Source organism: Canis lupus, chromosome 16, assembly GCF_003254725.2.
Source record: "Canis lupus dingo isolate Sandy chromosome 16, ASM325472v2, whole genome shotgun sequence".
NCBI classification, from domain to species: domain Eukaryota; kingdom Metazoa; phylum Chordata; class Mammalia; order Carnivora; family Canidae; genus Canis; species Canis lupus.
In genome coordinates this window covers 13,077,191-13,092,085 of record NC_064258.1, presented here as the reverse complement: position 1 = coordinate 13,092,085, position 14,895 = coordinate 13,077,191, and the positions used below count along the sequence as shown (strand labels likewise).

Here is a 14,895-nt window from a genome sequence, read left to right as displayed (position 1 = left end):
GTACAGTATATATAGAGTCAGCACTTCCATACATCACCAGGTGCTCATCCTAAGTGTGGGTCCTTACTCCACATCACCTGTTTTACTCATCCCCCACCCATCTCCCCTCTGGTAACCATCAGTTCTCTAGTTAAGGGTCTGTTTCTTGGTTCACGTGTCTCTGTCTCTGTCTCTGTCTCTGTCTCTCTCTCTGTTAACCTTATACTCTGTTTTTTGTTGTTTCTTAAATTCCACGTATGAGTGAAATCATATGGTATATGTCTTTCTCCAGCTAATTTATTTTGCAAAGCAAAATACTCTAGGTTGGTGTGTGGGTGTGTTTTAATACTTTCTAGTTTCTTAAGGTGAAAGTTCAAAAATCATTATTTTGAGGCCTTTCTGCTTTTCCAGTACAGGTCTTTTAGTACTATAAGTTTCTCTGTTAAGTACAACTTTTGCTAAGGTTCCACAGAAGAGGATCCTATCTTTCCTGTCCATCATACAAGGCCTTTGTCGTATTGTCATTGTCATTTTTTTAATCTGCTAAAATAAACTGTAAAGGCAGTGTCTGCAGGGATAAAGGAGAAAGTTTATACTCACAACTCCATTTCATATGCATTTTCCATACTTACACAAAGTGGGGAAGGAAGGTGCCACTTGTTTTGATTCAGGAAAATGTCTTTTTGACAAAGCCATCTTACTGATTACTTACTACAAACAATACTTTGCTTTTCTCACTGAAAAGACCTATCCAGTTAGTGCTCTCCAGTTAATATTAATGGAAAGGAAATAATAATAGTAGAAGGAAAACTAGTTTTATTTGAGATTTGCTGAAGCAGTATCTCTCTTTGCCTCAGAGCCTCTCATTTGTGCAGTCGTGAATAAAGGCTAAAGTGGCACACCAAAAAAAAAAAAAAAAAAATTAAAAAAAAAATTTTGGCACACCAAATTGCCCCTACTATTTAAATTTGTTTCTGAATAGCAAGTATATTACATTAAGTCATACCTTTAAATTTCAACCATTACATAGAAATCTGCTTTGACTCAGTTTTGGATAGTCTTATAGTGTTAGTATAAACCAACATCAGGGATCCACAGAAATAATAGTTAACCTTTATTAAACATGTTACCTTGTGTCAGAACTATGTTAAGGACTTTGCATGGAGTATCTTTTAATGGTAAGGTAAAACCTTGTGAGGTCTAAGCATTTTTATTCCCATTATACAGATAAGGAAACAGATTTGGAAAGTAACCAGTCTAAAGTCTCACAAGTAAGTAATAGAGAGGGAGGAGCTCCAACCCAGTCTCCAGTGGCTTTAAGCATGTTGTACACCTTTCTTCTTTTTTTTTTTTTTTAAGATTTTATTTATTTATGAGATAAGAGAGAGAGGCAGAGACACAGGCAGAGGGAGAAGCAGGCTCCATGCAGGGAGCCCGACATGGGACCCGACCCGATCATGGGACTCCAGGATCACACCCCGGTCCGAAGGCAGGCGCCAAACCACTGAGCCACCCAGGGATCCCCTAGGATCCCCTACACCTTTCTTCTATATCCATATAGAATACCTTTGAAAGGACAGCCCGGGGTGGGGGCTCAGCGGTTTAGCGCCGCCTTCAGCCCAGGGCCTGATCCTGGTGACCTGGGATGGAGTCCTGCATCAGGCTCCATACATGGAGCCTGCTTCTCCCTCTGCCTCTCTCTCTCTCTCTCTCTCATGAATAAATAAATCTAAAAAAAAAAATATGTTTGAAAGATCAGCTTGGCATGGACATGGAATGATATGGTTCTGAACATCTTGATTCAGAATATGGCTTGATGAGTTGACCAAACCAAGGTAAGTGGATAGTATAGTAGTTATGAAAATAAGTTTCTTCAAACATGTTGCTACTCTAAAATCAGAACTTTCCTTGAGAAAGGGCAAATACTGAATTGAAGGCAACATGGTGGTATAGAAAGAGAATAAGTTTAGATCTCCCTTGTGACTAAGCCACATTAAAAAAGTTATTTAATCTCTTTTAGCTTCAGACTTTTCATTTATTAAATGGAGATTTTCTCCTTCTAGGTTGGCTTAAAGATTAGAGATTTTGTGTATAGCAGTGCCGAACCCATAGTAGCTGGTCAGTAAAGAGGCTTGTTGTATTCGTTATTGTTAGAATCTGTTAATTCTCCATGAATGCAAACTTTTTTTGAGGCCTTAAGTTCATTTTCTAACATGACCCACTCCCCATCCATCGCCAAGATTAAGCCCTGTTCTTCTGATAAGTATTTGTATAGTACTGAGTTCCTTTCCTTTATAGCCGTTGTTTGACATTGTTTAATTATGTGGTTGATTTAGTATCTGCCTTCCCAGACTAGATGGTAAGCTCCATGCAATCAGAAGCTCTGTCTGATTTGGTTCACCTTTGTCTTCTGTGCACAGTGCCTGTCATATAGCAAGGCTTTAGTAAATGTTGAATGAAATGATTCTTAGTAGCATTACTAACTACCTCGAGACAATGATGTCTGTGTCCATTAAAGTAGTGATGCTTTCCTTGAATTACAGTACATGTCCTATGATTGGCATAAAATCGGTAATTTACCAGTCTTTTGTGGCCACATCTTGACATTATGCTGATTGAACTCCGTAGAAACAGAGCACAGTAACATATTTCATGGCAGCATTATTGTCTATTGTTTTCAGTTTGATCATGATCAAATTACCTTCATACTGCATATCTGCTATTGTGCAGAATTTAATTTCAACTTCTTGGTCACTTCAGTTTGCAAGAAATATTGTTTCATGACCCTCCTAGACTTTTAAGAAAGTAAAACTACCAGGTATCTCATGTCCCATCTTCAGTCTACCATCCATCTGAATATCATTTCATTTGGCTTCTCTTATAAGGGAGAAGATGTCAACCGGACACTAGAAGGTGGAAGAAAGCCTCTTCATTATGCAGCAGACTGTGGGCAGCTTGAAATCCTGGAATTTCTGCTGCTGAAAGGAGCAGATATTAATGTATGTAAAGAACATTGTCATTTTAGAAAAAAATTCCTGTTGTATGCATTGGGTCATTATATTATTTTACAAGTCTATAGAAAACAGTCTGAAATTATACCAAATTTCCTGTAACTTAGAAATATATAGTTGGGATTTTCTTTTTTTAAATAAGCAGAACAAACGTTTTAAAACTATGTATGGGTAGTAAATGGTTATCATGCAGTGGAGGATAGGACTCTGCAGTCATAGGATAAATCCAAACTGGAGTTTTGGACAAAGGTCAATAGGCAGATGGTCAAACAGGAGTAATTCTCTCCTGGCTCTCGCCTTTTATAGCTTTTCAGAGTTTTGGAAAAATGTTTAAGCAACCATGACAGCAAGTAAGATCCACTCTACACATTTCAGGGGGACACCGTGTCACCTGGCCCCATTGTGGCAGTCTTTTTACCTCTTCAGCGGCTAATTTCCATCTACTCTTCCCTTCCTGGACCTCACTGGCATCCCTACAGTATTGAGGACTTGGGGTTCAAAGTTAAATACTAGGCAACACAGTAAGTGTCAGAGCCAAGGTTTGAGCCAAGGCCAGAGTCCTGCGCCCTTTGCTTCACTGTGCCGGACAACCCAAGGAGACACTGCTATGGGCTTGGGCCTTGGCAGCTAAGTGGCTAGAAACTTGTAGCTGTGAAGCGATTTTGTATAACAAGGCAAATAGGGATACATTGATAGTTATCTAAATAAATCTAGAAAGAAGAAATGAAAAATAAAGTGGGTTTTTTTTTTTTTTATCTCCTTTCATAGGCTCCAGATAAACATCATATTACCCCTCTTCTGTCTGCTGTCTATGAAGGTCATGTCTCCTGTGTGAAATTGCTTCTGTCAAAGGTAAGGTCAATTGTTAATTTTTTTTTTAGGTTTTTATTTAAAATTCCAGTTAACATACAGCATAATATTAATTTAAGGCATACAATACAGTGCATACAATACTTGCTTACAACACCTGCTGCTTATCACAACAAATGCACTCCCTCATCCCTATCACTTATTTTACCCATCTGCCCACCCTCCCTTCTGGTACCCATCAGTTTGTTCTCTGTAGTTAAGCGTCTTTTTCTTGGTTTGCCTCTTCCCCCTCACTCCCCTTTGCTCATTTGTTTTGTTTCTTGAATTCCACATATGAGTGAGATTGTATGGTATTTGTCTTTCTCTGACTCATTTCGCTTAGCATAATACTCTCTAACTCCATCTATGCTGTTGCAGATGGCAAGACTTCATTCTATTTTATGGCTGAGTAATATTCCAGCGTGTGTGTGCGCATGCACACCACTTCCTCCTTAGCCACTCATCATGGACACTTGTACTGCTTGCATAATTCAGCTATGGTAGATAATGCCACTGTAAACATTGGGGTGTGTATCCCTGTGAATTAGTGTTTTTGTATGCTTTAGGTAAATACCTAGTAGTGCAATTGATGAATAATAGGGTAGTTATATTTTTAACTTTTTGAGGAACCTCTGTACTGTTTTCCAGAGGGGCTGCACCAGTCTACATTCCTACTAACAGTGCTTCAGAGTTCTCCTTTCTCCACATCCTTGCCAACAGCTGTTGTTTCTTTTAGCCTTTCTGACAGGTGTGAGGTGTTACTTCATTGTAGTTTTGATTTGCATTTCCCTGATGATGGGTACTGTTAAATATCTTCTCATGTGTTAGTTGGCTATCTGGATATTTTCTTTGGAAAATTGTCAGCTCATGTCTTCTGTACATTTTTAGTTAGATTATTTGTTTTTTGAGGTTTAGGTTTTATAAGTTCTTTATCAGATAATGTCATTTGTAAATATCTTCTCCCATCCTATAGATTGCCTTTTAGTTTTGTTGCTGGTGTCCTTTGCTGTGCAGAAACTTTTTAATGTAGTCCCAATAGTTTATTTTTGCTTTTGTTTCCCTTGCCTCATTTCTAGACATTTCTAGAAAGTTGCTATGGCTGGTGTCAAAGAAGTTACTGCCTGTGTTCTCCTTTAGGATTTTTATGGTTTGAGGTCTCACATTTAAGTCTTTCATCCATTTTGAATTTATTTTTGTGAATGGTATAAGAAAGTAGTCCAGTTTCTTTCTTTTGCATGTTGCTGTCCAGTTTTTCTAACACCATTTGTTAAAAACACTATCTTTTTCCCTTTGGATATTCTTTTCTGCTTTGTCGCAGATTAATTGACCATATTGTTGTGGGTTCATTTCTGCATTTTCTTTTGTTTCATTGATCTGTGTGTCTATTTTGGAGCCAATATGGTACTGTTTTGGCTACTCCAACTCTGTAATATAACTTGAAGTCCAGAATTGTGGATGGATTCTTTGTTCAAGCTTTGTGAATAATGCTGTTGGTACTTTGACAGGAATTGTATTAAATATGCAGATTGCTCTGGGTAGTATAGACATTGTAACAATATTTGTTCTTCCAATCCATGAGCATGGGATGTCTTGTCATTTTGTTGTGTCATCTTCAATTTCTTTCATCAGTTTTATAGCTTCAAGATTTCTAGGTATCCTGTTGTTTTTGGTACTAAGTTGCTAATTTTTATTGTTTTTTCCATTACTCTGTTTAAGCTAGGTGTTTGGATGTCATTTAAATTGTGTGTGGCATCAGGGACAAAAAAAAATGGAGGCAATATTTAAAACCAAGGTTTAGAACAAGTGTTATTTTAAATAGCTGGTCCAAAAACTGTTACCAGTTCATAATGAGTAAAGAGTAGTTTGGGCTAGAATATAAATCATTCCAGTCTCCTTCATCAAAAATGTCTTGCTATGAAAAAACAAGTTAGCTGAACTAAGCATTATACTTAATGATGTAGAAAATGTTGTCCTGGACTACTAACAATTTGCAGACTGGTACCACATTCACAACACACTTTGAGTATCCCTACTATGGAATTTGTAAGTTTAATTTTCTGTAGCACATACTGAGTGAGATGATTAGAGGCAGTTTTCTGTAGATAAGTCATCTTGATATGCTTCAGGTCCTGGTAAGTTCTAATTTTCTAGTGTTAACTCTTAAATGGAGTTCAAATTCCAGTCTCAACAAACCAGTCAGTTGTAACCATTCTGGCTGTATGAGCTGGAACCTGCAAATGATGGAAGACAAGAAATCTTAATAAAATAAGGCACTAGTATTAATCCCAAGCGTATCATTTCATGGCATAATCTAGAAAATATTGTTTATAGCACTTTACTTGGGGTTTTAAAATAGAAGTCCTGCTAAAGAACGATACAGAAAGTAAATGAGTAAATGTATACAAAGCATTTTGCCACAGTTCCTGACATATAAATGTTCAATAAATGGTAGCTTTTATATTAACTAAGTCTGAAGAGAATTTTATGCTTCATAGGCTAACTCATTTAGGAAAGAAGGCTAGCACATTTGTCTATTACACTTTATTGATAATTTCTTAAAGAAACTATTCTGAAAGCAGTTAATTTAGGGTATCTAAAACTAGGAATTTTTTTACCCATAGCTGCATGTTAAGCACTTATTACTGAATTTCTTTAAGTGTGTGGTGGTCATTGGTTTGCGGTGGGTTTTTATTTTGGGAGGGGGGGTATATAGCAGTAGTAATTTTAGGTACTACACATTATACTGATATGAATGATGTGGTTCTGCCAAAGCCAAAACAAATGAAAGTATTATTCTTGGTCACTGTGATGAATCCAGAATCTGTGGTAAGTACCTTTGAAAACCACTGGATCACTTCATCCGGGAGAATATTTTTGCTTACCATTTTCAAAACTGGTTATCACAGGTTATAAGTATTGATTTACAGTTTGTTAGAAATTTGTGTAATTCCAGTATTTATTAGTTAGAACTCTTTATATTGTGTGTAACTAAACCCAGCTTCGATAGCTTAAACAGTAAAGAGATCTTGTTGACTCACATAACTACAGCTGAGGCACACAGCCTGACCCTGGGCTTATGCCGCATTACCAGGATCTGATTTCTATTTGCTTCTCAGCTCTGTTTCTCAGCATGGACTTAGTTCCCCTGACCTCAACCTATCTGCTATAAGTGTATAGTAAAAGAAACAGTAATAATACTGTCGTGTATATTTGAAAATAGTTGAGAGTAAATCTTTAAAGTTCTCATCCAAGAAAAAGCTATCTGAGGTGTGATAGATGTTAACTTTATTGTGATAATCATTGTGAGTATATATGTATCAAATCATTGTGGTCTGTACCTTAAACTAATACAAATGTTATATGTCAATTGTAGCCCAAAAAATAAATTCGTAAGTCAGAATAAAAGATAAAAGAACTTTTCCTCCCCTTTCTTTCTTTCCCTGATATTTTTCCACCCAGCTAAGGTTTTGTTCTCTGAAAATAAAAACCTCCATGGGATTCTTTTTAGCTTAGGCTCTGATCATTTATTAAATGAGATGCTCCCAAGCATGCTTTTTTTAGTCATATATCAGACTCTGTATTTCCTTCCAATAAGCCTCTCTTTCCTCACAGGACAAACAAAAAAGTTATTATTATGCTGGAGAAGTCCCAAAGCATGATGCTCCAGGTCATTGAAACGTGACTGTTAGATTCCATTATTTAAAGAATCTTCTGCCTTAATTTGCATGTGCATTAGGCCCTACTATGTTTTCTTAGAAGGGTCCCTGTAATTATGTACTCTGTTGCTACATTATTGGTTGTAAGTTGACTCTTAACTAGCTTATTTTTTTTTTGTTTTACTTGTGACTGTAATACTGCCCTTTTATGTGTCTGAGCCTTGATTTTTTGAAGTTAAGTGACATTCAGAGATGGCTCTGCTAATGGCAGATCAATTGTACCCATGCAGAGCTGTTATTTTAGATGAAAGGGTTTTACCTTTATGAAAGCAGCATAGTAAAATTTAGTTCTGCTTTCTCAAAATTACTTTGATTTTTTATTATTGCATAAGCTTATTTAATGGATACCCTATGGTTTTGTTAGCCAAATTTTTTTTGGAAATTGATTGTACTCTTTCAGAAATCCTTAGTTGTTAAAACAAGGCTATTCCAGAGTATTTTTGTTGTTGTTGCAATCAATGTTTGTATTATGAAATCTGGTTCTACCTTTTATCAAAAGTTAGAATCCTTATGGATTATTATGAATTCATTTTAAAAATACTTAGTTTGAGAAGTTTACCAAATTGACATTTTTAATATATTATCCAGCTGGCATATCCGTAAGTATAGGAAAAAAAGCCAAAATAAACAAAGTTAAAAACTCAATATGATCACCACTAATGGTGGGGAGCCACAAAAACAAAAGAAAGAGGATTACTAGACTATTCAAAATCAAACTGCGCTTACTGGACATGTTTTTGTTTTGATTTTAATGCAATACAAGATGAAGTTTATGATACAAGTGGGAATTTAAAACATTTAATTTTTGATTGTCCACATAGAAAAGAAGAAACTAACATCTGTAGAGAACATAATATGTACTAAGCACTTTGCTTATATAATCGTCTTTAATTTCCGTCAACCCAAATACATAGGTATAGTCATCTCCATATTATGGATAAAGAAACAATTTGGCTTAGGGAGGCTAAGTATCTACCTATAGTCAAACAAAATATAATGGAATTGAGATTTGTTCCATGATTATGACTCAGAAGTACATGTTCGTTCTACTACTTAAGATTGCCTATCATAGAGTCAGGGACAGTTATGAGAAATAGGTTGTGTATATTTCTGTAGGTAAAAGTTATTTGGCCTAATTTTTTGAGTTAGCACTAATAATAAGAGATCAGTAATGTGGAACTTCCACTTCGAGATTGGGGTCTGAGCACATGCTATGGTATCCTACCCTTTTTTGCCTTCCTATGACAGGAAAGAGGTTTTTAAAATGAATCAGTATTTTCTTTGAAATATAAGAAGGGGTTCATTAGAGAAGAAATCTATTGAATCCTTGAGACACAGAAAGCAGAGGGGATGAGGTTGAAGAAGAAAACATTCCCTGAAATGAGCAAGAGAGTATTGTTAAAAAAAAGATAGGTGATCCAGGGCTGCTCCAAGCCTGAAAGTGGTCAGTACCCTGAGCAACAAACAAGTGAAGATTTGGATGCACTTCAGGAAGAAACAAATTAAACTCAAAGAGAAAAAGAGTGATCATAGTCAAGAAATTAGTATGTGACGGGCAGCCCGGGTGGCTCAGCGGTTTAGTGCCACCTTCAGCCCAGGGCGTGACCCCAGGGTCCCGGGATCGAGTCCCACATCAGGCTCCCTGCATGGAGCCTGCTTCTCCCTCTGCCTATGTCTCTGCCTCTCTCTATCTCATGAATAAATAAAATCATTTTTTTAAAAAAAAAAGAAAAATTAGTATATGAATCTAAAGAAATATTAAAATACGAAACAGCGCAGCCTGGGTGGCTCAGCGGGCATGATCCTGGAGGCCTGGGATCGAGTCCCACATCGGGCTCCCTGCATGGAGCCTGCTTCTCCCTCTGCCTGTGTGTGTGTGTGTGTGTGTGTGTGTGTGTGTGCGCGCGTGCGCGTGTGTGTCTCATGAATAAATGTTTTAAAATAAAATACAAAATAATAACATTTAAAAAACAAGCTACTATAGAATTATTAAATAATAATTAGATCCATCTTATAAGATGGAAGGCAAGTGATCAAAGGAGTACATGTAAAACATTGCATAAAACTGGGGAGAAGAAACAAGGGAAAGGACACAGATAAAACAGGTTAGAATACAGGCTCAAGAAGCATCCTGGGAAATGTAGCAGAGGAAGAAAAGGCCTAAGCAAAACTGTGAAACAGACATCTATGTAGAGAAGTGGTGACCAAACAGCAGTCAATAAAAAGACCAAGCCTAATTGACTTCAGCCTGTTTTTATCAAAGCAAAAGAGACTAAGTATGTATCATTTGAATTGTAGTTTTCTCAGTTGAATAAGGGTTTTTGTTTGTTTTTTGCCCTAAAAGAAATCTCAACCAAGAAATTTCAATAATAAAAGGAATGTTTAAAAGGTGATACAAAAATATGCTATAGTCCAGAGGTTGGCACACTTTTTCTTAAAGGGTCGTGTATAACTGTAGGCCGTGTGGTTGCTGGCATAACTTTGCCACTGTAGCTCTAAAGCTTCCATAGACAAACTAGAACAAATACCGAAATTTGTATGGAATCATACACACACACAAAAAAAAAAAAAACCTGAATAGCCAAGGCAGTTTTGAGAAAGACCAAAGCTGGAGGCATCACAACCCCTGATTTCAAGATACATACTATAAAGCTATAATGAATGAAACAGTATGGTAACTAGCCAAAAATACACACATTCTGTTTGGCGGAACAGAATAGAGCCTGGAAACAAACCTGTGTTTAATATGGTCAATAAATCTGTGAGAGAGGAGACAAGAATATACGAGGAGGAAAAGAAAGTGTCTTCAATAAATGTTGAATGTTGCCTGAGTGAAAAATAAATGTTGCTGAGTAAAGTGCACAATTACAAACAAAAGAGTAAAATTGGACCACTTTCTTATATAAACTCACCTGAAATAAAATTCCCAGAAAAAAAAAACCATAGTAATCTGACATTGACCTTAGCAACATTTATTGTGAAATATTAAGTGAAATCAGAGAAAGACAAATACCATATGATTTCACTTATATGTGGAATCTAAAAAGGATAAACCCATAATTACAGAGAACAAACTGATGGTTGTCAGAGGAGAGGGGATAGGAGGATGGGCAAAATGGGTGAATGGGAGTATAGGCTTCAAGTATGGAATGCACAAGTCACAGTGATAAAAGGTACAGCATAGAAATAGAGTCTGTGGCATTGTAATAGGGTTTTATGATGACAGGTGGTAGCTATACTTGCAGTGAGCGAACCATAACATATAGGGTTGTCTAATTGCTATGTTGTATACCTGAAACTAATGTCACATTGTGTATCAACTATAATTTAAAAAGCTGACATAGGACAGAAATAAATAAGCATTGCTGAGTTCCTGTAAAACTTTACTTAAAAAACAAGCATCTTGGTCACAGTTTGCAGACTCCTGTTTTAGCTCATGAATAGTTTAGAATTTATAGCGCATCATTTTAAACCTCTAGCCCTAGTGGGAAGATATCCTTCCTAAATGATGGTTGAGAATGTATCTGTCATTGTGGATGCTTTTATTCATCTGTGCTATTGCTTATTTGTTGAAAAGTTTTATTATCAATTAATGCAGCTGAACAAGAGCTTATAGAACAGTGATCTGGAATTTTCATTATTACTGAACTAATCTTATATGCCTGAATAATAGCATCATTTCATAAATACATTATTTAGAAGAGTTAATCATGAAGTGATACTCTCTTGAATTATATTATTATTAGCCAGTGGACTTTTAAGTCCAGAATTCATTTCTTTTTCACAGCTATGTATTTTTTGGTATACACATAATTTGATACCTTAAATCTAGTTTGCCTGATTGAAGATACAATTCTCTGAAAGAAGTTTGTCTATAGCATTAATACACTATCATGTTAGACATTTCCTATAATATTGTTATGATACATAGTTCTGACATATCATTTCTATATTGATACTTATTAGAATTCCTTATAATTTATGTAATGCCTTATAATTTATGTAATTGGTAACTGGATTTTAAGAAGTATCCTTTCTTCCTAATCCTAAGGAAAAGCACTCCTAAATAAACCAGTGTGGGGAAAAGGGAAATATTTAAATGTTTACTTCTGTTCCTCTTTTAAAGGATGTTAAGGAACATAGGTAGATAACCTGTGCCATCTACTCTGGTATGTGTTCATATTCTGTCCCCATATAGGTATATACTGCTATTAAAAATGACCACTCGACTTCCTGTGAGAACAAGAATTCTTTTAAGTAAATAGAAAAAGTTGTACCCTAGCATGTGAGAATGAAAATCTTGTGAATTTGAAAATTTAATCCAACTTCTAAAACATGGCAATTACTGTTTTCCTAGATTACAAACCTATAGCATGCTTAAATTGTTATTATACACTGTCATTTGTTATTAGTGATGTTTAACACAGTCAGCTATACATGAGAGGAACAAATCCAAAGAAACTTGGGCTTTGTTTTCCATTATTTCTCTGCTTCACTCTGTGTCAAAGAAGCTGTCTCCTTAGCAAGTGTTATAACCGTACGACAAAGTAGTAGGTGACCACTGATTGTGCAACACTAATTGTAGTGATTCATAGCTCTTTCACACAACTGTAAGACGTCTGCTCCTCTTTGAGTAGAATAAATGAATGAGCAACAGCAAAAAAGGCTTATTCAGCTATCTCTTCTTATAAAAAGAAAGTCAAACTATTAATGTTTTATATATAATTGCTCTAAAGAGTAAAAAATACTTTAAAAAATCAGTTTAAGAAACTTTAGAAGACCATCTTTTATATAACATTGATGTTTTTGCTAAACATGTTTGTGTTGTTTTAAAAAATCAAGCAGCCAATTAATGATAAAAACTGAATACCCCTCTCAAATACCAGCATCGTCAAATTCTCAGCGTCTGTGGTAGATTTTGCCGATTGAACTGAGATTCCAATGTATAAGATCCAAAGATTGTAAGTTACCTTGTCAGCATCAACAAGTATGTGCTTGCAAGTAGAATGATTTTTCACACTCCTAATTCCTCCCTGCCCCCCCCCCAGTAAAACCTAGACAGTTTTACATCCTCTCAAGTGCAGATTTTATCATAGCTCGGAACCCCAATACATAGGCAAGTCTGGTTTTAAAACTTTTTAGGACAGGTGACCCTCCAAGAACTCAGCAGTGCCTTTCTCACCTACTTTCAGAAGGAACTGCATTGCCAGAATTCATACAGCCACCAATCTTATCACCTAAATAATGAAGAAACCAGTTCTTACACTGTTTAAATGTTTCCCAAATCTCATACATAGATATGCCCATTGTAAGCTTGTTGTTTTTACCCATTTAGATCTTTGAGTCTGGAGTCATAATTAAATAGTTTTTGTCAGAGACATATACTGGCAGCTTTGGTGCCACATTCCCCCACTCCCCAGTTTAGTTCTTAGTTCTGCTTAATAGCTTTGTGGTTTTGAGCAAGTTCCTTAACATGTAAGCCTAATAAGCTTTCTTTTCTGCAGCACAGAGCCAGTATAATAGTTCCCTCTCATCCAGAGTTTGCTTTTCACAGTTGCAGTTACTGTCGGTCATCCACAGTCTAGATTCAGATGATCCTCCTCCTGACTATCCTCAGAAGGTCAGCAGTAGCCTGATGCTGCATGGCCATGCCTACGTCATTCACCTCACTGCATCTCATCGCATAGGCATTTTATCATCTCACATCACCACATTTTACAGCTAACTCTTCCTTTCACCTGAACACTTAGAGGCCACTGTAGGGTTATTAATTGGCCTAATTTCCTATTGTGTCTCGGAATAGGGAGACTTGGATAAGAGGGAGAGAGAGAGGGAAATAGCCAGTGGAACAACCAGAATACATAGATCATGTATCGATTAAGTTCACCATCTTATGTGGGCACAACTCATGGGCGCCCAGAACAATTACAGTAAGAACAAAGATAAATGATCACAAATCACCAAAATATAGAAGTATGAAATACTGTAAGAATTACCCAAATGTGACACAGAGACATGAAATAAGCAAATGCTATTGGAAAAATGGCACTGATAGACTTGTTTGATCCAGGGTTCCCACAAACCTTCAATATGTTTACAATAACAACAACAACAAACAAACCAGTATCCATGAAGCACCGGTAAAGCGAACCACATCAAAATGAGGTATGCCTATACTTGATTTATAGCACAAAAGCAGCCATAAACAATATGGTCCCCCCAAAAAAAAAAAAAAGAGAGAGAGAGAGGACTGTGTTCTAGTAAAACTTTATCAAAACTACGTCTGACACTTAATAGAAACTTTACAAACATTGAAGAGACTTAGGGAAGTGGTTATCTTTGAAAATGTTTTTAGCTTGAATGTATTCCAACAGATGACACGTTATATACAAAATCGTATAAGGTTCTTCATTTTCCTGGAGGAGACACAAAAATGTTGAAAATACCTAAGGTTAATAAATTCTAGAATCTGAGTCTCATCCTAATGTTTTTAGGGGGAAGTCCATAGGTCATTTTTAACAAAAATCATGGAACACAAGATGTAGAGTGAGAAGGCTCTAGTTTCTTTAACCTGCTGACTGATTTTGGGCAAGTTTCTTACCCTCTCTGAGCTTAAGTTAAATCTCTGTTAAAAAGAGATAACAGTGCCTACTTTACAGGGCTGCTATGATGATAAAACGAGAGGACATATCTGTAGTATTGGGTTAAACACTCAAAACTGCTATAAAATTTAAGAAACCTAACATTTACTGTGTTGAGTATTGCATTAGATTCTATTGGGTACCCAGAAATATTCTTTATTGTGTCTTCTGTATCAGTATGTAAGTTAAATGCGCTGTTAAATCCTGTAATAGTAAATAACATTATACAACATGTGTAAATGTAGGTATTTGAATTACTTTTCTAGTGTTACTGTTTTTAGTAGACTCCAAAATGGAATTGTGTAAGTTCTATGCTAATAGCAATATTCAAATGTATATTCAAACAATTGAAAATTCCCAGGTTCTGAGCATTTTATCCTACTGCCATAGAACTATAAACAAATGACCCCAAATCATGAGATAATAGAGTACTTAATGAGCAGTTTCTCAGGATTGTTCTAGAATATGTATGAATTGATTCAAAATAAATATTTTATGGTATTTTTTTTAAGATTTTACTTATTTGGGAGTGAGAGAGAGCACAAGCCAGGGGAGAGGCAGAGAGAGAGGGAGAAGCAGACTCCCCACTGAACAGGGAGCCCGACATGGGACTCCATCCCAGGACCCTAGGATCATGACCTGAGCCGAAGGCAGATACTTAATCTACTGAGCCACCCAGGCGCCCCTGCAGTATTCTTT

At 36.3% G+C, this 14,895-nt stretch overlaps 1 protein-coding gene across 1 annotated transcript in view; it reads left to right on the top strand.

Annotated features, from left to right (window-relative positions):
• The window catches only part of MTPN (myotrophin), a 56,084-nt gene that overhangs the window by 31,017 nt on the left and 10,172 nt on the right, over window positions 1-14,895 (top strand). Inside the window, exons 2-3 of the mRNA XM_025464125.3 lie at window positions 2,865-2,978; window positions 3,759-3,842. Of these exons, the coding sequence (XP_025319910.1) occupies window positions 2,865-2,978; window positions 3,759-3,842 (198 nt within the window). The remainder of the gene's footprint in view (window positions 1-2,864; window positions 2,979-3,758; window positions 3,843-14,895) is intronic.